This window comes from Bos indicus, chromosome 23 (assembly GCF_029378745.1).
Source record: "Bos indicus isolate NIAB-ARS_2022 breed Sahiwal x Tharparkar chromosome 23, NIAB-ARS_B.indTharparkar_mat_pri_1.0, whole genome shotgun sequence".
NCBI lineage: Eukaryota > Metazoa > Chordata > Mammalia > Artiodactyla > Bovidae > Bos > Bos indicus.
The window spans coordinates 18,746,871-18,771,674 of NC_091782.1; the positions used below are offsets into that span (position 1 = coordinate 18,746,871).

The window sequence follows — 24,804 nt, forward strand, 5'->3', positions numbered from 1 at the left end:
CCTGCCATGCTTCTGGGTGACCTTGGGTCCCTCTGGGGTGACAGTCTGCCCTGATATTCCCGGGGTTGAAGCGGCCTGCCGAGGGAGGATCACTGGGATCAAGTTTGTTGGAGGGAGTTACGTCCATGGGAGGAGAAGAGGCTGTAGAGATGCGATTGGTCTTATGGTTGCTGACTTGTGTTCTTGTTCCGTGTGTTTCTGGTCCCCGTTCTTGAACATCCAGGTGCATGGGACTCTCAGTTTGGTGATAACCCATGGGGTTGAGTCCATGGCAGTGTATTATCGTGAAAGCTGGTGACACCACGCTGGGGGTGGTATCACTCCCCCTCCCCCGAGTCACCCCCAGGCTGTGGCTCTGAAATGAAGGATGGAGACAAGAGACCCCTCTTCACCCCAGTGAAGGGTGCTCAGGACCCTTCAGGCAAGGCTGCAGTTCTGTGGCCTCATTCCTCTGCTTTCCTTGGCAGAGACTACAGAGGTTGCTGTAACACAGTTTGCTGAATGGGAAATGGTTGACTCAGGTGGGGGAGAGACCTGTGGCTATTAAATGACAACTAATGGCCTTCCCTCCTCGGAACCCCTCCATCTTCCTCCCAACTTCAGCGTCCTTTATTAAGCCCTCTTTAGGCCTCTCCAGGGACCAAGGGAAGCTGGGATGAGAAGGGATGCAGAGGGGGGCCAGGGTGATCCCTGGTGGTAAAGCTGGGAGCCACTGTCCTGGGCTCTGCTGGCCCCAGGGCAGGAATAAGGCAGGAGATCCCTGGTAAGGTGTCTACATCTTGTGCTCTGAGGTTGCTAGACATGGACCAGTTCGGGGAAGGAAGAAGTTTAGTGACTTCGCTTCCATGACCCACGTGGCTTCTTGGAGCTTGGAGCTTTGGTGAGGAGGCCCTGAGCCAGCAAATAAACATTTACTAACTGTAAAAAGACCTTGTCCCTGCTGCTGGGGAGCCTGCCAGGTGGTGGAGACGGGACTGGAGGCATGAATGATGGAGGGGGTAAGATGGGGTAGAGGCTGAGCCAGGCCCTCTGCCCATAAGGGCCTCAGGACACCACTCTGGGGAACTGTGGCACTAAGTGGCTAACCCAGCACCCCCACCAAGCACAGCACCATGTGCTGAGACCAGGGGCTGGCTGAGTAGCCTCCTTGTATTGTTTGGGTCAACCTGAGGGAAGTCGTGCATTCTAGTCTCAGCCTAGTTCCCATTCTCAGCCCAGGCCTTCACAGAGGCTGCATCAGCCCCAGGCAGGCCCAGGCCAGATCCAGATGAATAATGAGACTGGTTAGTCCCTCTCTTCTCACAGGTATCACCCCCATGCACCCCCCCTCCTCCCTGGGGGAGACTGGGAGCTGCTGGGTCCAAGCCCAACCAGGACTTTTTCCAGGCTGGTTCCTATATGCAAGGGTGGGGTGGGGGGTCTTGGGGGGCACTTAGGCAAGACTTGGGAGTTGGGGAAGAGGTGGGCTTTGAAGAAACAGAGGGGACTTGGGGAAAAGGGAGGAGAGGCTGCTAGCTGCAAGAAGTAGGCAGTGAGTCCTGAAGGTCTGGGGGCTGCTGAGGAGAATGCCCCAGTTCTGTTCAGAAGATGAGCTGTGAGCCTGAACTGGGACTGATAGAAGCCTTGGCCTCCGGCCTGGTGGGAGCTCCGGGCAGCTGGCCTACAGACGTTCCTTAGTGCTGGTGAGTAGGTTTGAATCATCACTCGGGCACTGGCCTCCATCCGCCCCCACCAGCCCCCTGGCCTCAGTTCCCTGGCAACATCTGGGGGAGGGGGGTGGAGGAGCAGAAACAAGGGCCTCTGTCTGCCCAGCTGCCTCTCCCTTTGGGCTCTGCCAGACTCCACAGTGCATACGTGGGCTCCAACAGGTCCTCTTCTCTCTGGGCCACTGACTAAGCCCAGAACCACACGGCTTCTTGTTCTCAGCCCCACAAACGTAGTGCCAAATACTTCTCCCCAGGGGAGCCTCCCTGAACACTTCCCAAAGGACCCCAGTCACCCCGGCCTGTTGGCTGCAGCTAACTCTGATGTCAGCAGGCCAGACGAGGCCCGGAGATGAGCACAGAGTCCAGATGGATACATCATGCCCTCTGTGCCCAGCACTGGGCTTTGTGCACGTGGGACCACTCGAGTCCCAGACGTGCCACTGTTTGAGAGGTCAGACACGGGGGCGGGGGTTGGAGGGGGGATGTCGGGGTAATCTCCCTCAACCCTCGTCTTGAGGCCTCTTGAACCTGAGATGGGGTGTGCATACGATAGTCACTAGGGGGCGCTCAGCCACCACAGGGAAGCTGGGTGAACTTGGGATGCAGCGTCTGCGTGAGAGTGAGGACGCCTGTGACTGTGTGTGTTGGAGGGGCGGGTAGTTGAGAGTGTTTGGGGGGGTGGAGAAGGCAGGGGTCACCCCAGGATTCCAACGGATCTGTGTGTCTCTCTTTCCACCCGTCCTTGTCCGACTCCCTCAAACCCCTGCCCCCTCCAATATTCCCAGCATAGAGGAAGAATAGCTCTGGAGCCCTGACCGCACATAACCTCACTTTCCTGTACCCTCCCCGCAAATACCGCGCGGGTGTGTGTGTCTCCCGGAAGAGGGCGGCCGATAGGTAATGTTCAGGCTGTGCGCCTTGGTGGGGATCGAGCACTCCCTTCTCTGGGGTGGGTGGGGGCCCGGGCTTCGGTCGGTGTCCCCAGGGGAAGGCAGTGGCCAGAGGCGCAGAGGGGACGGACCCAGGAGCTGAGGCTGGGCATGGCCCCGCCCCCTGGGCGTGTCGGGGCGGGGCCATGCCTTCTTTTTAGTCGGCTCGTAGCGGTGAGGAGCGCAGAGGCTTGGGGCAGCCGGGCTGCGACGAGGCCGCGGCGTTGGGGGGCGAGTGGAGCCGGCGGCAGCGGCGCTCGGTCGGGAGACGCATCGAAGAGGCGGACGGACCGGCGGGGTCACCGGCCAGGGGTCTCCGCACTGGAATTTGATATTCATTTATCCAGGGTTTACCCTCCTCCTTTTTTCTGAAACATTTTTTTTTTTAACCGTATTCTTTCCCGTTTTAATTTATTTTTGCCTCCCATTCCCCACTAAATCGGGCCGACCGTCTGGGGAGATTGCTCTTTTACTCCCCCCGAAAATCACTTCGGATTCTGGAAACAAGCAGAGAAAAAAGAGGGTAGCAAGAGCTCCAAAGAGAAGTGAAGGAAGAGAGACCGGTCAGAGAGCGCGCGCTGACGAGCGACACGAGAGGGACAGGGGCAAAGTGAGTGACCTGTTTTTTGGGGGTGACCGCCAGAGCGCAGCGTGAGCCCTCCCCCTCAGGATCCCGCGTCGGACCAGCAGCGCTGACGGACAGACAGACAGACACCGCCCCCTGCCCCAGCGCCCACCTCCTCCCCGGCCGGCGGCCGACGGTGGACGCGGCGGCGAGCCGCGGGCAGGAGCCGGAGCCCGCGCCCGGAGGCGGGGTGGAGGGGGTCGGGGCTCGCGACGTTGCCCTGAAACTTTTCGTCCAACTTCTGGGCTGTTCTCGTTCCGGAGGAGCCGTGGTCCGTGCCGGGGCTGCCGAGCCGAGTGGCACCGGGAGAAGTGCTCGCTCGGGCCGGGAGGAGCCGCAGTCGGAGGAGGGGGAGGAGGAAGAAGAGAAGGAAGAGGAGAAGGGGCCGCGGTGGCGACTCGGCTCTCGGAAGCCGGGCTCATGGACGGGTGAGGCAGCTGTGTGCACAGACAGTGCTCCAGCCGCGCGCGCGCCCCAGGCCCTGGCCCGGGCCTCGGCTCCGGGAGGAAGAGGAGCCCGCCTGGGCGCCGAGGAGAGCGGGCCGCCCCGCAGCCCGAGCCGGAGAGGGAGCGCGAGCCGCGCCGGCCCCGGCCAGGCCTCCGAAACCATGAACTTTCTGCTCTCTTGGGTACATTGGAGCCTTGCCTTGCTGCTCTACCTTCACCATGCCAAGGTAAGGGCTGGGGACGTGCGTGCGAGCGCGCGCGTGGGGGACTCCGTGCCCCACGCGGGTCCTTGGGCACCGGGCTCGCGGCTTCCCCTCTATCTTCGTAGGTGTAGGGGGAGGGGGCGCGCGCTAGGTGGGAGGGCACCGGGATAGAGTCTCACCGCCCACGCGGGCCCTGCCCACCCACCAGAGTCACCGCACGTACGATCTGGGCCGACCAGCGGAGGGCGGGAGCCGGAGGAGGCGGCTGAGGGGGCTGGGCTTGCGCTGCCGCCGGCGGCTGAAGTTTGCTCCCGGCCGCTGGTCCCCGACGAACTGGAAGTCTGGGCAGCTGGGGCGGGAGCTGGAGCCCTGGCGAGCGGGGGTGGGGGTGCTCGGACCTTGGACCGGGGGAGGGCAGAGAGCGTGGAGGGGGCAGGGGGCAGGCGAGAGATGGGGCTTGCTGTCACTGCCGCTCGATCTCTGCGGCCCTCGCCGCGAGTTGGGGAAAAGTTTTGGGGTGGATTGCTGCTTGGGACCCCCCCTCTCCGCCGGGCCACCTGCGCCGCACCAACCCCCGCCCGTCCCAGCTCGCGTCCCGCTCGGTGCCCGCCCTCCCCCGCCCGGCCGGGCGCGCGCGGCGCGGAGCCGATTACATCAGCCCGGGCCTGGCCGGCCGCGTGTTCCCGGAGCCGCGGCGGCCCGAGCCGGGAACCCGGGGCGGCGAGCCGCGCCCCTCCCCCCGCCGGCTCTCCGCGGGAAGGTGACCTCTCGAGGTAGCCCCATGCCGAGGACCCGGAGAACCACCCCTGTGCCTTCCCACTGTCCCCAGTCCTTAAACCCCTCCTAGGAGGCATTTCCTCACGCCCCTTCCCAGTTTCCTCGCCTGTTCGAATAGAAGCCCCCGCTACCCCTTTATTTTTAACTCCCCTCTGCTGAGAAGACCCACGTAACCTCTCTCCAGCCCCAGACTCCGAGGAAAGAAAGATGACTGTCAGGAGTCGGGCTACCCGGGCCCAGCCCGGTGCTTTGTCGAGACTCTACTTAAAGTCCCGACTCGGTGACAGTCTGCTTCCCTCCCCTCCCCCATACTTCCGAGTGAGCTGTGCTTTAGCTTTTTGGGGGCGACCGCAGGGAGGGTTTAAACGGTGTCCTTATTCCACGTTGCACTTTTTGGGAAAATGATTTGAAATTTGCTGTGACATGGGCGGTGTGGGACTAGCCCTCCCCGAACCTTTGGAGGGAGCTCCTGCCAGCTTTGCAAACACACTTTGTTCTGGTGAAATGGGCGTTGGAGTAGGAGCAGGTGGTTTTTGGGAACTCTAAACTTGCCCACCCAGCTTGCTTTCCCAAACCACCTGAGGGGTCCTTTTCTGCTCAGAGCGCCGTTGGAGAGAGGCAGAAGGAAGGAAACGGGCTGGGGTCCCTGCTGCTACCAGGAGTTCCTCAGACCCTGGCACAAAGGCCTTGGCTCCAGGCCTCCAAGGGGGGGGGGGAGGGGGAGGAGAGGCTGCCTGGCCACAGTGTGACCTTCAGAGGCCCCCAGAGAAGGGCACCTGGCCCCTCCCCGCCCAGAACTGCCCCTCCCAGTGCCCCCAGCCTTGGAGGGGGTATGAAATTTCTGACCCCTTTGCTCTCTGGGGCCCAGGAGGAGCGGAGGGCATAGGAGGAATGTTAGCAGAGGGTAACAGGGGTGCCATGGAGATGGGTAAGGGGCTCAGGCAGAGACCCCTGGGCATGGGTGTCCCTGAGGGAGCTGCAGTGGCAGGCTGTCCATCTGGGATCCTGGAAACTGTTACCTGACCTTGGCCCTGGAGGCAAGGCTGGGGGTCTGGGGTGTATTGCAGCAGGGTGTGGGGAGAGAGGCAGACAGACTCTCTGTCTGCAGAGTATGCAGTTCTGTGTGCTAGAGTGCCACTCTGCTGCTCTGGATCTGCCCCAAAGAAGGGCAGGTGGGGTGGGCAGGTGGCCATGACTGGAGACTCTCTGGAAGGGCTGGGAGAAGGCTTCGCCTGTCTGGTGCTGTCAGGTCGGCCTGTCCGGTGCTGTCAGGTCGGCATGGTCGGACTAGTTGACCTTCACAGCTTCTGGGGAGGGGAGGAATGATCTAGTGGGGGTGGGGAGCAACCAGAAGCCTCAGGCTTAGGGAGTGTAGGGGGCCCCCTAGGGGCTGGGCAGTGCTAAGGCATTAAAGGCTTCCCTGGTTGCCTTTGAGGAAGGTGCCCAGCAGGTGAGAGGGACTCCGCGACCCCCTCAGTCTGGGAGGGAGAAGAAGCCAGAAAATGAGATGACAGTGCGAGCCTCGGGGCTTTGGAGATAGATTCAGGTTCTGGGGAGACTGGTTCATAGGAAAAAACAGGGCCCTCCCCTCCCCCAGGGTTTCCTCCCAGGTTTTACTCTTTAGGCAACCTGTGGCTTTACTAGGTATTCCTGAGAACAGAAGCGTTTGGGTGGGGGAGGGTGCTTGGCGCCCTGCGGTCCTCTGCACCACCCCCCGCCCCAGCACCAGCTCACCCTGGTATTTGTCATGTCAGCAGGGGAAGGTCCCCATGTTGCTTTTCTCACCCCCAGTCCTTCCTTCCTGCCCCGTCCATGTTCGTCCTCCTGTTTGACCTTAAGACTTGCCCATGGCTTTGGACCCGGGAGTCAGGGGGGCTGAGAGACTTCACTTGTCCTAGCTCAGCAAGGGGCCGGTGAGAGCTGGGGAAGGGAAATGTCAGGGAGGGGTGGGGACCTGAACAGCATTGCCTTCTGGTGTTTTCTTCCTGTGTTCTGAGCCCCCCTCACCCCCAATATCTGGTCATTCATTATCTTCCCTGACTTCAGAATTGGAGCAGCTCGGAGAGGGGGTGCTTTGTGCTGTAGGGAGCCCCTGGAGGTGCCCTGCTCGGTTCGGAAGCCCGGGAGAAGCCAGAGGCTGCAGGCTGGGAGGGGTTCCAGGAGGGAGCAGGGGCGGGTTGGTTGGGCCTGCACACCCTTGCCCCTGCCGCTGCCCATTCTTCGCTCTTTGCTTTGTCCTCAGTGGTCCCAGGCTGCACCCATGGCAGAAGGAGGGCAGAAACCCCACGAAGGTAAGTGGCCCCCCACCCCGGCCCCCACCCCGCCTGCACGTGGATGGGGTTCCCTGATCCCTGATCCCCCAGCAGATGAGTGGGAAGGTCTGTTGGGGGGGATTGTGGGGCCGGTGATCTAGAAAAGATCTAGAAAGGGGATCTAGAAAGGAAAAGGGTGAGTGCCGAGAGGTTAACCCTTCAGTTCTGGGGACTCTGACCTACTCGGACCGCTGCTAGAAATAGAACTCGTGGTCTTTTTCTTCTGCTTTTTCCAGTAAAATTTATTTGGAGAGGGAGTCATGAGCACAGCCAGGAAGATAAATAGTATCCAGGGATCCCAGATGTCAAGGGCAGGGTCCCTTGTTCCCCTCTGCTCCCAGGGGAGGATGAATAGTCCATGACCCTTCCAACCCAGCCAGGTCCCACCTGTGGGGTCTGTGTGGTGGGGGCTGTGACCCTTGCTGTCCCGATTGCTGGCTGTGCATGAGCTGGAGATGCAGAGGGTGCAGCCTCATGGAACCCCCCTCCCCGCTGGTGTGCATTCCTCTGGGGGTAGAGAGAGAAAGCCGACAGCCTCCCCATGCCCTCCTGAGGAGCAGGTTTGGGTGCTTGTGAACTTCCCTCTCGGTCCAGCAGAGGGCTGGCTGTAGCTCCCGGGAGCCCCGCCCCTCTGCCCAGCCCGAGTCTGCCTGCCTTTTGTTCACTGTGGTTTGGAGTACGGATCCTCCCATTTCTCTAGGGACGCCCTGGCTCTCCCCAGTGCTGAATGTAGCCTCTACTCCTGTGCTCCGCCTCTGAGAAGGAAAGGCCCTGGGGTCTTCCTCCAGGCGAGTTTCCCAGACCCGAGTCAGGTGGCCCCAGTGGTGGCCAGGGCCAGTGTTTGCACTCCCCAGGCCGCTGGCGATGCCTGGCTGGTGTTGCCTCCTTCCTCACCTGGCGGGGAGGGGGTCCTTTCCTGGACTCAGGGCCTGGCTTCCTTGCTGAGCCACTGACACTGCCCCTTCCCAGGGTGCACCCAGCCCCCTCAGCTTCCAGTGGTCTCTCTCTGTGGTCTGGGAGAGGCGAGACAAATGGTCTTTGTCTGCTGGGGAAAAAGGTTGTCTTCGAGAAATAAGGAAAGCCACTAGTCTGAAGTTGGAGTGTATGTGTGCCCACGCCTGAGAAGAAAGCAGGACAGCTTTCCTTGGAGACAGTGGCTGGGGTGTGATGGGTGCGATGAGGTTTCCCTCTCTACCTCCTGGGGGGCCTCAGGGATCCCAGGGAGCTTTTCCAAGAAATTCCCAGCTTGGATCTTTTTATCCTCAGCTACCAACTCATGACCCAGGCCAGACCATTCTGCTGTCCTGTCCTTGTGGCCCCAAAGTCTTGGCCACCTCTGTTCCCAACCAGGGTGAAGTGTCAGGTCAAGAATTCTTGATTAGTCATTTTCTTCAATGTAGACTTGGCTTAGAAAAGGACTTCTTCAGGTCCCTGCTCTGGTTTATACTCTTTCTGATGATGCTTGATCCTAACCCTTTTAGCAGTGGAGAGTTCTGTGCCCATTGGATGGGGAAAGCAGAAACCTCAGACGAGTCTAGGAGCCTCTTTTATTCTCTTTCCTATTTTCACACTTGTAGCCTCCCCTTCTTCCCCTCAGCTCCTCGCATTATCCTTAATCCACTGTATACCCCCACCACCCCCAGGCTCATGTTCCTTCACCCCTCTGGCGAGAGGAGTGAGGGGAGACTTAGCTATGGCCTCTGACTGGGAGGCAGCTGGGAGTATGCACTTCAGATGCTGTGGTGGGGTTCCAACCTTGTATCTCCTGGGCTGAGAAAAGGGCACATGTTCTTGGGGCTGGAGTTGGAAAGCAAAACCCTCTACTTCAGCCTCTTGTTTCGGTGTCTTTAGCGATCCGCCCAGCCCACTTACACAGATGTGCAGAGCCTCACGCCCAGAGAGGGAGGAACTGGCCCAAGGTCACACCGAGTCCTGGCCAGGGCCCAGGCTTCCTCGCTAGCTGGGTGCTGCTTCTTCCCTTCTGTATAGGGGAAATTCATTTCAGGGACAGGATTGCTCCGTGGTGGTGATGGAGGGGTGACAGGGAGCAGCAGGCCAGGCCGCAATTTGAGGCAGCCATTCGGAGTCCTGACTTCATGTGTTCTCAAGGGCCCCGCCCCTGTGGCCCAGAATCACCCCTTCATGCTCTGGTGCACCCCAGGCTCCACGGCCAGCCTGGGAAGTTGTCTTTACCCTGGTCTCCCTCCAGATCAGCTTCTAGAAGCTCTCTGTGACTGCAGTGGCAGCGCCGTTTTTTCCATGATGCAAGCAGTTTGCCCTCCTGGGTGGGGTTATCGGTGGCTGGCAGGGCCAGCGCAGTGTGCCCGCCCACAGCCACCTGCTGATTCCAGGCGGACCCAGCCCCTGGGCCGATGCCCACTGCCTCCTCAGCCCGTATCTGGGGAGGGGGTCTGGCAGGTGGCAAAGTGCCCCCCAAGGCTGCCCTTCTGTTTCACAGGACATTGGCTTGGGGAGGCTTTGATGTTCAGAGCCAACTTTAACTGTGTGACTTAATGGCAGTGTGGCCTTGGAGCCAGTTACTCAGCCTCTCTAAGCCTCTAGTTCCCCATTTGTAAAGCCAGGGGGAGGGTGGGTCCTACCAGAACCTTGCAGTACCGTGGGGGGAGAATTGTCTGGGATAACATCACGGACTCCTGTACACAGCACCAGAGCACACAAGAAGTGCTCTTTGAGTGGCTGTCAGCTAATGGTGCGGTGGCTGCTGCGGGGAGGTGGGAGGGAAATGGAGAGCAAGCAGGTTTGCCAAGCTGGCTGTCCTTTCACGGGAAGCTTAGAGACCCCCAGCAGATATACACATACTCAGACTGCCCTCTGGCCTCACAGTTGACCTAGGAATCAGCTTGGCTGTCATGGTGAGGCAAGGGGACCAGATATGGCAGGGTGACTCCCTTGGGATCTGACAACACCATGTAATCTTTAGAATAAACACAGGTCTTCATCAGTGTTGGCGGTGGAAAGCTAGGGAAGGACTTCAACCACGGCCCGAGACACTTAAGTTATGTTTGGAAGGCCTTTCCCGTGGTGGTTACCTCTCACAGAAAGGAGAGGCCTTGCAGAGCTGGGTGGAGAGAGGGGCCGGCCGTCTCTTCTGTGACCTGCTGGGCTCACGTGTCACCCCCTTCCCACACAGTGGTGAAGTTCATGGATGTCTACCAACGCAGCTTCTGCCGTCCCATCGAGACCCTGGTGGACATCTTCCAGGAGTACCCAGATGAGATTGAGTTCATTTTCAAGCCGTCCTGTGTGCCCCTGATGCGGTGCGGGGGCTGCTGTAATGACGAAAGTCTGGAGTGTGTGCCCACTGAGGAGTTCAACATCACCATGCAGGTGGGCATCGGCAGGGAGCTGGGGTGGGGCCGGGGGTGGGCCCTCAGGCTTTGGCCACAGGTGTTCCCCAGCCCTTTCCTGGCAGCTCTTAAAGGGAGGAGCTAGGCTTGCTTTGCCCAGCTCCTGCCGCGGAGTCAGTCAAGGGGAGATGCGGGCATCTGACCCTCTTTGGAGAAAAAGATGCTTGCCTTTCTGAGCCCAGGTTTCCAACAACCCCTGATCACTTCCTCCTCCTTCTTGACCTCTGCCCGCTGGGCTCAGGAGAGGGCTGACACCTGTGACAGGAGCCCCTCCCTTCCTCTCTTGGAGGAAGACAGCCCTGCCTCCCTGGGGCTCTGTTTGGGAAGCTGGATGAGTCTGGTCTGTGGGGAGTTTAAAAAGCCAGTCCTTTGCTGCTGCCTGGTCACAGGGCGTGTCTCAGCCTGGATGGGGCTGGAGGGAGCTCTGAGACCCCAGGGAGGAGTGGGTGGCTCCTGGGGGTTGGGTGAGGCCTGGAGGGGATAACAGGAGGGGAGGGAGGGGGAGAGGCAAGAACCCAGGACCTGAATTCCCAGCCTGGCCAACCCTGCAGACATGTCTGCCCTCAAGAGAAGCAGGGGCTCCTTGAGGTCAGCAGGGTGGGAGGAGTTGGAGTGGGCCTGAGGCTCTTTCTGATAGAGCCCTTGGTCCCCCACACTTCTACCACCCTTTTCTGCTCTGTAGAACCCCTGGGTGCTAAGTGGCAGGAGCCATGGGGTTTCCCACCTGGGTATGGCTGGCTGGGTCACTAACCTCTGTGATCTGCTTCCTTTCCCTTCAGATTATGCGGATCAAACCTCACCAAAGCCAGCACATAGGAGAGATGAGCTTCCTACAGCATAACAAATGTGAATGCAGGTGAGGATGGAGTCTTGGAGTCATTCATTCAGTGAACAGCTTCAGGGGGCTTGCTCTGGACCAGAGTTAAGCGTGTTCCAGAGTTAAGCATGTTAGCTCATTTTCACCCTCCAGCTGTATAACTGTGGGCATTTAGGTTTTATTTTAATGTGCCTCAGTTTCCACATCTGTGAAATGGGCACAATAATAGTATTACATACTGCCTAGCATTGTTACAAGGATTAAGTGAGTTGTTATATGTCAAGAGATTAAAACTGTACTGATATATCATAAATACTGTTATTGTTATTATCACCATCTGAACGCCTCTCTGTTTCGTTCTTTTCTCTTTCTCTACCTACTGCAGACCAAAGAAAGATAAAGCAAGGCAAGAAAAGTAAGTGGCCACGATTTTCGCCCTTCTCCCTCTCCGTGACCAATTGTCTTGGTTTGGGGCTCTTGGCTTCCTCTCTCAGGGGGTGGGGGTCTGACGGGGGGTCAGTTGGGTCTGAGAGTTGGTTTCACGGGGCCTCGTGGTAGCAGCAGTGGGATGGAGCAAGCCCTAGGATGACAGCTCTAGAATGACCGACAAAATGCGGCCTGGTGCCTGGAGCTTCCTTTGGAAGAGACGATGCGTCTCCGGGCCATTCCTGGCCGGGATTTGCGTGTGGGGCCAGCGTGGACGCTGGCTCCTGGGCCTGCTCTAGCGTCCCATCACCCATGGCAGGGAGAGGGAGTGGGTGGCAGGGAGGCCAGCTTTTGTGTTAGAGGAAGTGGCCTCTTTCAGTGGCTGCAGCGGTGGTGCAGTTGGACTGGGGGCCAGCTGGGGTGTTTTCTTGATGCGTGCCCTCCTGTGGGAGTGAGACAGGCCAGAGCCGCTCAGCCCCGTTGGCCAGGGAGAAAGAGGTGAATGTTGGCTATCTTCTGAGGCTTCCCGTTGCTCAGTGTGGAGGGTCAGGTCAGGGTAGAGCAGGTGGGAAGAGGTCTGGGGGCCATGAGCCTTCAGGATAGGGTGAGCAGCTGGCACGGGAGAGAGCCTGCAGGGGAAGAGACTGAGAGAGAGTACCTCCACCCTCCTCCCACCCACTGTCCCGTCTGCCCCCCAACGCTCTGGTGACACTGAAGCCCCAGTGGCCTCGACCCCTTGCCTCTTCCCTAAGCCCCCAGCTCCCAGTATTGCTGTGGCTATAGAGCAGTGAGTGGGGAGAGCAGGTGCGCAGAGAGAATGTGCGAGTGAGTGCAGACCCTCCTCTTCCAGTATTTTCTCCCTCTCCTCCATCCCTTCCCCCCTCACTCTCCCCTGTGGCTGTCCTCCTGAGGGGTATTCTTGGTGGGGGTGTGGGGGGGTGGTGTGGGCAGGCGTAGAGAGTGCTGGTTCCCTTGAGGGGGACAGGCTTCAGCCTGCCCCCCCCACCCCGCCTGCCCATTCCCCAAATCCCTGCCTTGCCCACAGGGAGAGTAGGGGGCTCGCCTGGGCCCGGAAGAGAGTCTGGTGAGATGGTGTAGCAGGCTTTGACAGGCTGGGGAGAGGACCTGCTGCCAAGTGCCGCCCAGGCCCCTCCTCCCCACGCCTCCCTAACTCCCACCCCACCCTGCCGCCTGCCCGGGGCTCCCAGGGCACCCAGCCCCGCCTCTCGGCCCAGGTTATGGCTGGGCTAGCTGGTGCCTTTCATGTGCCGCCCTTGGTTTTGTGCCAGCTCCAAGATAGCTGCTCCCCCACAACCGGGGTTTACAGAGGCAGGGCCCCTTGGAGGGACCCCTCACTGTTGTACTTGGATGTGAAGGCAGAAGGTGCCTGGAGCCCACGCCTGCACACGCCCTCCCTTGCCCCTCATCCAGTCAGGTCTCTGGTTTCCTCCCCAAATCCTGGCCTGCCTTCCAGAGCCCCTGACCTTCAGGGTCAGACCTATACAGGGCTGCTGGGCACAGAGCTGGCTCTCTAAGCTTTGTCCGCCACCCCAGCCTGGGACCAGGAGACACCACAAGTGTGGAGGCCTGTAGGTCCAGTGTCCTCCGCCCAGCCTCTGGTTCCCACTCACAGCCTTGCTCAGGTGTGGCTAAAGTGGGTGAACCCACCGCCCCCCCCCCCCCCGCCCCCCAAGAGTGGCTGAAATGCCTTCAAAGTGCCCGCCACCCCGTCCCCGTCCCGCCTGTGTGCCCGTGTGCAAGCTCTCCCGTGTGCCCCGGTGTGTGTCCTGCATCCTGCGCCCCTCACTGCTTCCTTTCCTCTCCCCTTCCCCCTCGCTTTCTCTCTGTCTGTCTCTGTTTTTTTATTTTCCAGAAAATCAGTTCGAGGAAAGGGCAAAGGGCAAAAAAGAAAGCGCAAGAAATCCCGGTATAAATCCTGGAGCGCGTACGTGGTGCCGCTGCCGTCTCATTCCCCCCACCGGAGCCTTCCTGGCCCCCAGTCAAACTCCCACCTGCAGGACCCCAGAGCTCCGCCCTCCTCCCTTCTCCCCCGTCCCCTTCTCTGGCTCCCAGCCTCCCTCCTCCCAGTGTCTCTCTCTCACTCTCACTCCACTAATTGGCACAGAGTGGGTAGACATGGTGGTGGCATTACCGTCCAGGGTTGGAGGTGGGAGGGTGGGCAGAGTGGGCCTGCAGGGTTCAGGGAGGGGGTCTCTGGCTTGGCTGGGGCACCGCCTTTTCCCTCACCCACTGGGCATTGGTGGCGGGCCCATGTTGGCACGGGTGCCAGGCACGGATGCCTGCTCACCCAACTGGTTTCCACCGCTCTAGGCTTCCGCACTTCTCTGGAAGCTGGGGGGTGGGGTAGGGAGGGCAGATGTGGTGTGAGGAAGGGGCGCAGATGACAGGAGGCAGCTTGTTGTTGGCTGAAGGAGGACGTGGGGTCAAACACCCCTGTGGCCCTCCTTGCAGACGTGGGGCCTCCAGAGGGGAGCCCCGTATTCCAGCCAACCTATGGCACTCCCAGAAGCCTTCCCCCAGGGTGGCCTCTTCCTCTGGGTTTGAGGTGGTGGGGGCCCTCTGGCGACCAGTGGCCTGGCCCGTGGACCCTGCCTCTGGCCCTAGCCTGCCATCACTCCCTGCCTCAGCCCTTTGGTCGGGGGGCCGGGGCGTGAGCCCTCACACAGGGAGAAGTTGGCCCCAGTGGGCATCCCCAGCAGGTCGGAGAGTCAAGGTGTGCTTTCTCAGGGGTGGTAGCCGTTGGGCCCCGTGGCCTGAGACTTGCACTTGTGCCCGTGGGATAGCCCAGCCCGCTCCTCGCACTCTGCCCGGCCACATCGCCGCTTCCTGCGGGCCGGCTTCTAGTTATTGCTGCCTCTTTTTCCGCCGCTCTCTCTTGTCTTCCGCTGTGGCATCGGAGCCTTCCAGGGTGTGGACGGGCGCGGGGGCCCGCAAGCCGGGTGGGGCGCAGCTGCGGGCGTGGTGGGGGTGTTGCACGGATTTTTTCTCTCTCTCTGCTGACGCTCTAGCTTAGATGTCTTTCCTTTTGCCTTTTGCAGTCCCTGTGGGCCTTGCTCAGAGCGGAGAAAGCATTTGTTTGTACAAGATCCGCAGACGTGTAAATGTTCCTGCAAAAACACAGACTCGCGTTGCAAGGCGAGGCAGCTTGAGTTAAACGAACGTACTTGCAGGTTGGTTCCCAGAGGGCGAGCAAGTCAGAGAGGGGCTTTGCTCAGAGATGGGGAGAGAGAGAGAGAGAGAGAAAGAGAGAGAGAGAGAGTGAGCGAGCGCGCACTTGAGAGTTGCCAGCTGCTTGCTCTGCTTCTAGCTGCCTGCCTGGTGACTGCCGCCTTCTCTGCTCGTGGGGGGCCCCGGTGCTGGGCGGCAGGCGCTGGCCAGCCTGGCGGGGCCCGTTCAGAGCTTGCCCTGGTTGCCTGAGTGGGCAGGCCTGCGTGGCTTCCTGTGGTGGTGTGGACGCAAGCTGAGTGTTGTGTCCTGTGGTCCTGCTCCTGGTGGCGGTTGGTCCTGATGTTATGATGACTGCCTTTGCTACTAATAGGGAGGGCCCGTCCGGGCATGGGGGACATGCTGCCTCTACAAAGTGCAGACAGCTGGGGGACTTTGGCACCGCCTCTGAGGTCTGCACCGCTGGGTTTCTCATCCCCTCAGTGTCTCTCCATGGGGACAGGGGTTGAGTGCATCCTCAGACTGGGGGCCTGGAGCGCATGGGCCCTGGCTGTTGGTTTAGGGCAGAGAGGAGATTACCATCAGGGCACAACTGATACCGCAATACTCGGGTCATCATGGCAGCAACCAGAACAGCCCACCTGTTATTTCCTCAGGATGGGTGGATGGAAGGAGCCACACCCATCCTCCTGACACTGGATTGTGAGTCCCTCACGCCTGGATTTTATTCATCTGTGTGACCCCCAGCTGTCTGTTCTTCTGTCCCTTGTGCACACCGGGGGCCAGGGAAGTGTCAGGCGGTGAGCGAGTACATGCGCGATTTCAGGGGTGAGGACAGGAACAGGAGCCCGTGACTGGTGGCTGGCAGTCTTTTGATGCCTTTGATGGCGTTTCGACCGTCTGGCCTGTGCTCAAAGGCAGGGAGCCCTCTGGGCCAGCGCAAGTTTCACCCTGGGATGAGAGGCTTTTATGGGGATTCCCAGGCAGGGCCAGGGCCACCCCCCAACCCCGACCGCCCCCTCTAGCTAGTCCAGATGCCTCATTAATTAACAAGGTCCTTCGAGTGTGGCTGTCTCCCCCATCCCCCATGTTCCTGTGGCTTGTGAGTGTCAGAGGAGGCTGGGACCAGGCCGCGGGGCGTTGCTGTGGGTTCTGTCTGTCTTGGCAGTATGTGAAGACCAAAATGTACACTCTGCTGGAGGGGTGGGGGCTCTGACTTACCCCGGGGCTAGATGAGGGGGTCTCTGTATCTCCCAGGGGCCTCAGAGAAGATAAGGGACTCGCTGTCTTAGGGTTACCATGGTGATGATTCTGGAGAGATGGACTGGGGGATGTCTACAGTGACCTGGGGGCCAAGTGAAGTTACCTGAACCCCTCCTCTGATCTGGCTGTATGGGGGAATGTCCATCCTCAGATTAGAAGCTTAGATACCCATTTCTAGGTTCTCAGAAGGGAAGGTCTGCTCTGGTCCTTCCTCACATGGGGAGGGTACAAGGTGAGCTGCCCCAGGCCTGACGCATGATGGGAGAATTCCAGGAGTCCCCTTTGCTTCCCCCACCCTAAGTTAAATAGCACATTGAAAAGGAAAGGCAGTCTGGTGCCCGGGGCCTGATGCAGAGGCACAGACAGAGAGGGGAGGTGTGTCCCTCACCTTCCCTGGGTTCCCAAGCCCTGCCGGGTCCCGTCCCTCAGGAGCCTCCCTTGCCCAGCCCGCTGGCCTGCTTGGCCTCTGCACAGGCCCATCCTTCACTCTCCCCCACTCGCTCCCCCAAACCAGCCCCATAGGGACCGCCCTGAAACATCTCCGGCAGGGATGCTTTGCTGATTAACTCGGTCCAACTTTGCTCACCCGTCAGCTCTTAAATGTCAGGCAGGGACCGTTCTCGGGGATGTGTTCATTTGTTGCTTGTGATGAGATGTCATCCTGTCTTTGTCTTGTCGCAGCTGGGCTGTAGAGTCCAGAGGGCAGCCTGGGAGCCCCGGGCTTAGCTCCTGCTCAGGCGGTGGTGGAGGGGGCCCTTGGCCAGGGGCTCCCGGAGGCTAGGACTGTGCTTTCTCTTCTTCTCCACCGCCGCCTCAGGCTGCAGAAAGGAGGGGGCTGCAGCCTCCCCACCAGAGCCCCTCCCCTGGCCCTGACCCCCAGCCTTTGTCTCCCCTGTCCCCGCAGATGTGACAAGCCGAGGCGGTGAGCCGGGCTGGAGGAAGGAGCCTCCCTCAGGGTTTCGGGAACCAGACGTCTCACCAGGAAAGACTGACACAGAACTACCCATAGCCGCCGCCACCACCACCACACCACCACCACCACCACCACCATCGACAGAACAATCCTGAATCCAGAAACCTGACATGAAGGAAGAGGAGGCTGTGCGCAGAGCACTTTGGGTCCGGAGCGTGAGGCTCCGGCAGAAGCATTCATGGGCGGGTGACCCAGCACGGTTCCTCTTGGAATTGGATTGCCATTTTATTTCTCTTGCTGCTAAATCACCGAGCCCGGAAGATTAGAGAGTTTTATTTCTGGGATTCCTGTAGACACACCCACCCACATACATACATACATACATTTATATATATATATATATATTATATATATAAAAATAAATATATATATTTTATATATATATAAAATATATATATTCTTTTTAAAAAATTAACATTGCTAATGTTATTGGTGTCTTCACTGGATGTATTTGACTGCTGTGGACTTGAGTTGGGAGGAGAATGTCCCCGCCCAGATCCCGACAAGGAGGAGGACGGAAGGAGAGAGTCTGGCATCGTCTTTTTATCCCTCTTACGGCAGCCAGGGTCCCCTCCCCTGTCTGGGAATGCGCAAGGCCAGGGCACGGGGGCAAATTTGGTCTGCTTTTGGGAAGCCCGACAAACCCAGCCCTGGCCCCGAGCCTCTTTCCCGAGTCAAATGGACAGAAAGACAGCTGACAGGTACAGGGGGACAAGGACGCTGGCTCTGACCAGGAGTTTGGGGGAGACTCGGGACACTGCTGTGCTTTGGAGACCCCCTCCGTGCGCATCTTGCCCCCCGCCCAGGGGCACTGCCTGGAAGACTCAGGAGCCTGGGCAGCCTTCACCTCCTCACCCGCTTCCAAGATGCCCAGGAGGCCACCGACATGTCTCAGCGAAGAGAAGAGACGTTGGTGGAGGAAGGGCCACCCCGGTGACAGCTGGTCCTCCGAGGGAAGGGCCTCTGCCTTGGCCCTCTCCCAGCTTCGCTCCCCGGGTGCAGCCCAGGAGGGCCCGATGTCCTCAGACCATTGAAACCACTAGTTCTGTCCCCTCCAGGAGACCTGGCTGTGTGTGTGTGAGTGGTTAACCCACCTCCGTCCCCCAACCCACCCGACCCCACCCGACCCAACCCTTCCCGCGGCGCAGAGAGACAGGGCAGGATCCCCGTGCCCACCCTGGAGGCAGAGAAAAGAGAAGTGTTTTATATACGGTACTTATTTAATATCCCTTTTTAATTAGAAATTAAAACAGTTAATTTAATTAAAGAGTAGGGTTTTTTTCAGTATTCTTGGTTAATATTTAATTTCAACTATTTATGAGATGTATTTCTTGCTCTCTCGCTCTCTCTTGTTTGTACTGGTCTTTGTGTAGAAAACTCCTGTTTCCAATCTCTCTCTCTGATCGGTGACAGTCACTAGCTTGTCCTGAACAGATATTTAATTTTGCTAACACTCAACTCTGCCCTCCCCCATCCCCTGGCTCCCCACCACACATTCCTTTGAAATAAGGTTTCAATATACATCTACATACTATATATATATTTGGTAACTTGTGTTTGTATATATATATATATATATATATATATATATGTTTATGTATATATGTGATTCTGATAAAATAGACATTGCTATTCTGTTTTTTATATGTAAAAACAAAACAAGAAAAAATAGAGAATTCTACATACTAAATCTCTCTCCTTTTTTAATTTTAATATTTGTTATCATTTATTTATTGGTGCTACTGTTTATCCATAATAATTGTGGGGAAAAAGATATTAACATCACATCTTTGTCTCTAGTGCAGTTTTTCGAGATATTCCGTAGTACATATTTATTTTTAAACAACAACGAAGGAATACAGATATATCTTAAAGAAAAAAACATTTTGTATTAAAGAATTTAATTCTGATCTCAAAGCTCCTCCTGGTTTCTCCTTCTCCATTGAATCTTTGTTCCAGACTTTCTCCTGCACCCCCCTTCCCTCCTCCCATGGGAAACATGGTTTTTGCCTGAGGTCTGGGAAAGGGGTTCCAGGTGTATAGGCTATGGGGTGACCCACTTCATTGTGCTGGGGCTAGAGTCCTTCCATTCTGGCTGGACCGGTCCCAGGGGAGCTCATCTATTCTTTGCCATCTACAGAAACTGGGGAGAGAGAGACAGCTCCGTTGGAGCCAAGGTCCCTGCAGTGAGTAGTGCTGCCTTCAGGTGCTGTGTGATCCAGGTGGTGTCCCGTGTCAGGGACAAAACTAGCTATGTGTCTGGGCTTGTTCCCACCGGACACTAATGGTCTGGGTTTGGTGCTGGAGCCTTGGCTGCAATAGGCTGGGAGTGGGAAGAAGCACTCATGTGGGTCCTGTGACCCCAGGGTGTAATTGAGTTTTACATGGTGGTTCTCCAGTTCCTTGAACCTCTGGAAGCTGGGCCCAAGTTCTGCTTGCCCCTAAGTGGACTCCCTGCCTTGCCTTGCTGCTCAGGCCTGTCTTGCGTGCAGTCCCGGGGAAGGTGGAAGCTGTTTGGGACTTTGGCATTTATGAGCAATGCTTCCAAGTTCACTTCTCTAGCTTCTTTTATTTATTGGGCCACCAGCCATGGTGCCAGAGCTTGGGATGCTGTTATGAATGAGACACAATTCCAACCCCCATACGTCTGGTGAGGGTGGGTGAAGAGACACAGAATTATAAATTCACAAATAGAAAAACACGTAAAAGATGATGGGGTCATTTTTTTGGCCATGTGGCAGGTGGGATCTTAGTTCCCTGACTAGACCAGGGATCAAACCTGTGCCCCCTGTAGCGGAAGCATGGAGTTCTAATCACTGGACCTCTAGGGAGCATTTAGGGTCTGGGGGATATCTGATCCAGCTTGGAGTGGGAAAGGATGGCGGGTGGTAGAGTCTAGGGGGTCTGCTTATGACACTACCCTTAGGTAACGGTGGGTGGGAAGGAGATGACAGAACAGGGAGGGGAGGGCGGAGGGTTGAAACGGACATCCCAGGCAGATGGGGGGTGTGAGCAAACGCAGAGTAGGGGCTCAGAAAGGGAGTGGGTACGGGGTCAAAGGTGAGAAAGAAAGGCAGGAATAGCCCTGCCTGCAGTGCCCATGGTGCCAGGAGCCTAGACCTGGGGATGAGCAGCAGTTGAGGGGTTTTAAAGAGGAAGCATACCAGCAGGGAGGCCACAGGAGGCTGTTGTAATCCTCCCAGGGGAGATGCCCTGAGAGGGGTAGAAGTGACTTCAGTGGCTGATCCGGGAGGGCACCCCCTGCCTCTTCTGGCCACACTGGGGGCGGAGGGGGCGGGGGAACAGGAGGTGAGGTCCCTGCCCTCAGGCAGCTTTGGATCTAGTTAAGTGCTCATTTTCCAAGCACTTGCCACCAGCAGCTCTTCTGCTGGTTAACAATCCACACAACGGCCCTGTGAGGTCAGGTTCCTGACATCCCAAGTGGATACTTGCCTGAGCCTCCACCTGGCCTCCCAGGTTCTTCTCTTGCCTGCACTCTAGTTAGCCAGAGTGAGCCTGTTAAAATGTGAGCTGAATCATATCACCTTTTGGCTCAAAACCCTGCAGACTCTGTTTTATTTGGAGAGAAAAGCCAAAGTCCATGCAATGGCCTTAAAAGGCCCTGCATCATCTGTGTTGCCTCCATCTCCCTGACTCAATGACCTCTGACCCCACTTTGGCCACTGGGCTCCAGCCACACTGGTTTCTCTGTTCCCGGGACCGTGGGAGCACTCCCACCTCAGGGCCTTTGCACATGCTCTGCCCTCTTCCTGGGGTTCTCTTCCCCCAGACATGACATGCGGGGCTCTCTCACTTCTCAAGTTTTGTTACCTTCTCAGCAAGGCCACCTTAACCAATGCATTTACAGTCAACATCTCTTCTTCCCTCTGCACTTGGGGTCCTCTTTTCATCATCCCTCTTTTTTTTTCCATGGCACATGTGATCACCAATGTACTCCAGAACAGGACTGTTAAACAAAACTATGATGTGAACCACATATGTAATTTAAAATGTTCTTTGAGCCAGATTTTAAAAGGTAAGAAGAAACAAGTGACATTTCATTTAATCATACATTTAACTTAATCCCCACATATCTAAAATATCATCCCAACATCGAATCAACATAAGAATGATTAATCAGATATTTTACATTTTTCACTACTGCGTTTTTGAATCTGATATGTATTTTGCTTTCATCAAACATCTCGGGTGTAGCTACATTTCAAGTGCTCAATATACACGTGAGGCTGTGACTACCATTTTGGACAGTGTAGCTTTAAAATTTACCCTCCCCCCATCTCCCCAACTACTAGAATGCAAGCAACGTCAGCGCCAAGATTTTTATCTGTTTTGTTCAGTGTTGTATCTACAGCTCCTAGAACGGGCCTGAGATGTAGAACATGCTCAATAAACATTTGTAATCTGACTGACATTGTTGACACTGAGGCCGGGTGACGGAGGGTTTACTTCATCCCAGGACTGGATGGTAGGTGATGGCTGGCCCTGGCTGGGGTGGTGGGTAGAGGGGCTTGTTAACAAGTGGAGACTTGAGCAGGGCTGGGTGAGGGGATTAGAAGGGTTCTTCTCTGTGCCAGGCCCTGGCTCCTCCTTTTAGCCACCCTGGAGATGGGGCTCATTATTTTTCCTTGGCAGATGAGGCTCAGAGAGACTAAATAACTTGCCTGAATTGATGCCCAGCCAGTAAATGGCCAAACCAGAATTTAAACCAGCTTTTCTGACTCCAATTCCAGTGCTCTTCCCACCTCACCACAGCTGCCCCAGGCTAGGGCAGAGCATCCACAAAGAAAAACGAATTGTCTAGACCGAATAGAAACAGGCCCAAGAAAAGTGGGACAGGGGGAGGATGTGGTGGTGGCCAACCCCACGGCTGAAAGCCAAATTCCCCCAAGTGTGGTAAGGCAAGGCAAGAGATTTCTCTAGGGGCTGGAGCTCATCAGTAGAAGATCCGAAATCTAAGCACGAAAGGGATTGCAACACGCGGCCTCGGAAAAGAGAAACAGTCTTTAAATAGACTTGGAAGGAAAGAAGGATAAAATGTATGTACTGCACCCCCCAGTTGTAGCAGACCTGCTCATGCACCCCCAGCAGCCTTCCCCAAGGACCTTCCAAGGCCCAGCGCCGAGCTGTCCCAGCTTTTCTCCCCACTGTGGGACTCACACTCTCCCCTCTGGTCTGGTACTGTCTCCCCAGAGATCCAGAGCTCCTTCTCGTCTCTGCTCTGCCCACCCTGAGCCCTTTGCCCTTTTTCCCTAAGGGGCAACCTACCCAGCTCACAGCCCCAAAAGGCCTCAGAAACACTTGCTTTTCTCAGGAACCTGCCAGCCTACTCTTTCCCTCCTGCAAGGAAGCTGGATAGATCCACACAGAACTTGGTGATTCTGGATCGGTTTCATGTATTAGGCCTGCTGTGGCGGCCTGGATCCAAATATGGCTGCCAGCAGCTCTTCCCACTCCTAGGCTTGAGTGCTGCAAGAAGCATCTATTTCTCCTCTGTTGTACCTGGGACTGGCTGTGACTAAGAGGATGTAGCAGAATAAGATGTTCAGGACTTTTAGGCCTCAGCCTTAAGGGGCATTGCAGTTTCCATCTGTCCCCCCACGTTAGAAGGCAGCTGCCATGCTGTAAGGAAGTTCAGCTACCCCGCTGGAGAGAGAGGCCATGTAGAGAGAAAGAGAGGGACTCAGACAGCCCCCAACTGTTCCAACCACCCCAAGCTGAAGCCCCAGACATGTGAGAGAGATCATTTTGGATTCTCTAGCCCCAAGTGAGCCACTTTTGCAATGACACATAAAGGAGAGAAGCCATCTTCTTCCCAAATGTACAAAGTTGTGAGTAAATATATAGCTGTTGTCGCAAACTGTGAAGTGTTGGTGTAATTGCTACCCACCGATCATATCTGAACCACCTGAAGGGTCATTTCTTTGGGTCTAGGACTTTAGTCCCTTCCCATCCATAAGGCTCTAGTATACGCATGATGGTCTCAGGGTATAGAAGGAGGTTCAAGGAAGAAAGGATATTTATTTGTTTAAAATATCTGTTTGGCTACGTTGGGTCTTTCTGTGTCATGCAAGATCTTTCAGTTTCACATGAACTCCCTAGTTGTGGTGTGCTGGCTTTGGTAGCTGTGGCTCACGGGCTCCGGAACACGCAGGCTCAGTACTTGCTCTACAACATGTGGGATCTTAGTTCCCCAACCAGGGATCAAATGCACATCTTCTGCATTGCAAGGCGGATTCTTAGCCACTGGACCACCAGGGAAGTCCCAGGAAGGACATTTATGAACAAATCAGAGTCCAGTAGCAGTCTGCCCTGGTGGGAAGACTCAGGGCAAGGGCTGACTCAAGCAGGACAAAGTATTGTCCAGATCTCTAGAATGAGGAGAGTGACTCAGTTTTATTGAAGTCTCACTAAGAGAAAGTGCGCCTCACTTACAGCATGAGGGAGAGAGGCTAGAGGCTGAGGACTGGCAGAGAGAGAAGTGCAAGAGATTTGGGGGAAAGGGCTATGGGGTCTTCTCTTTCCTTTCCTTCCTTTTGTCCATATGGACTCAGTTCAGTTCAGTTTAGTCGCTCAATTGTGTCCGACTCTTTGCGACCCTATGAATCGCAGCATGCCAGGCCTCCCTGTCCATCACCAACTCCCAGAGTTCACTCAGACTCACATCCATCGAGTCAGTGATGCCATCCAGCCATCTCATCCTCTGTCGTCCCCTTCTCCTCCTTCCCCCAATCCCTCCCAGCATCAGAGTCTTTTCCAATGAGTCAACTCTTCACATGAGGTGGCCAAAGTACTGGAGTTTCAGCTTTAGCATCATTCCTTCCAAAGAAATCCCAGGGCTGATCTCCTTCAGAATGGACTGGTTGGATCTCCTTGCAGTCCAAGGGACTCTCAAGAGTCTTCTCCAACACCACAGTTCAAAAGCATCAATTCTTCAGCACTCAGCTTTCTTCACAGTCCAACTCTCACATCCATACATGACCATAGGAAAAACCATAGCCTTGACTAGACGGACCTTTGTTGGCAAAGTAATGTCTCTGCTTTTGAATATGCTATCTAGGTTGGTCATAACTTTCCTTCCAAGGAGTAAGCGTCTTTTAATTTCATGGCTGCAGTCACCATCTGCAGTGATTTTGGAGCCCAGAAAAATAAAGTCTGACGCTGTTTCCACTGTTTCCCCATCTATTTCCCATGAAGTGGTGGGACTGGATGCCATGATCTTAGTTTTCTGAATGTTGAGCTTGAAGCCAACTTTTTCACTCTCCACTTTCACTTTCATCAAGAGGCTTTTTAGTTCCTCTTCACTTTCTGCCATAAGGGTGGTATCATCTGCATATCTGAGGTTATTGATATTTCTCCCAGCAATCTTGATTCCAGCTTGTGCTTCTTCCAGTCCAGTGTTTCTCATGATGTACTCTGCGTATAAGTTAAATAAGCAGGGTGACAATATACAGCCTTGACGTACTCCTTTTCCTATTTGGAACCAGTCTGTTGTTCCATGTCCAGTTCGAACTGTTGCTTCCTGACCTGCATACAAATTTCTCAATAGGCAGATCAGGTGGTCCGGTATTCCCATCTCTTTCAGAATTTTCCACAGTTTATTGTGATCTACACAGTCAAAGGCTTTGGCATAGTCAGTAAAGCAGAAATAGATGTTTTTCTGGAACTCTCTTGCTTTTTCCATGATCCAGCGGATGTTGGCAATTTGATCTCTGGTTCCTCTGCCTTTTCTAAAGCCAGCTTGAACATCTGGAA

The 24,804-nt window shown here is 56.4% G+C and overlaps 1 protein-coding gene across 1 annotated transcript; it reads left to right on the top strand.

Annotated features, from left to right (window-relative positions):
• Positions 1-989: 989 nt before the first annotated feature.
• VEGFA (vascular endothelial growth factor A) lies at positions 990-18,948 on the top strand. Its single transcript, XM_070777610.1, has 10 exons — positions 990-998; positions 2,797-2,947; positions 3,251-3,933; positions 6,929-6,977; positions 10,150-10,346; positions 11,146-11,222; positions 11,569-11,598; positions 13,483-13,554; positions 14,669-14,800; positions 16,963-18,948. Exons 1-10 carry the CDS (start codon positions 990-992, stop codon positions 16,982-16,984), a joined length of 1,422 nt encoding a protein of 473 aa, XP_070633711.1. The 3' UTR covers positions 16,985-18,948.
• The last annotated feature ends 5,856 nt before the right edge of the window (positions 18,949-24,804 follow it).

Coding starts and splice junctions, on each gene's coding strand:
- VEGFA (XM_070777610.1), top strand. Junction 2,948..3,250: donor GGCGGGGTCACCGGCCAGGG/GTCTCCGCACTG, acceptor GGGCAAAGTGAG/TGACCTGTTTTTTGGGGGTG. Junction 11,223..11,568: donor CATAACAAATGTGAATGCAG/GTGAGGATGGAG, acceptor TACCTACTGCAG/ACCAAAGAAAGATAAAGCAA.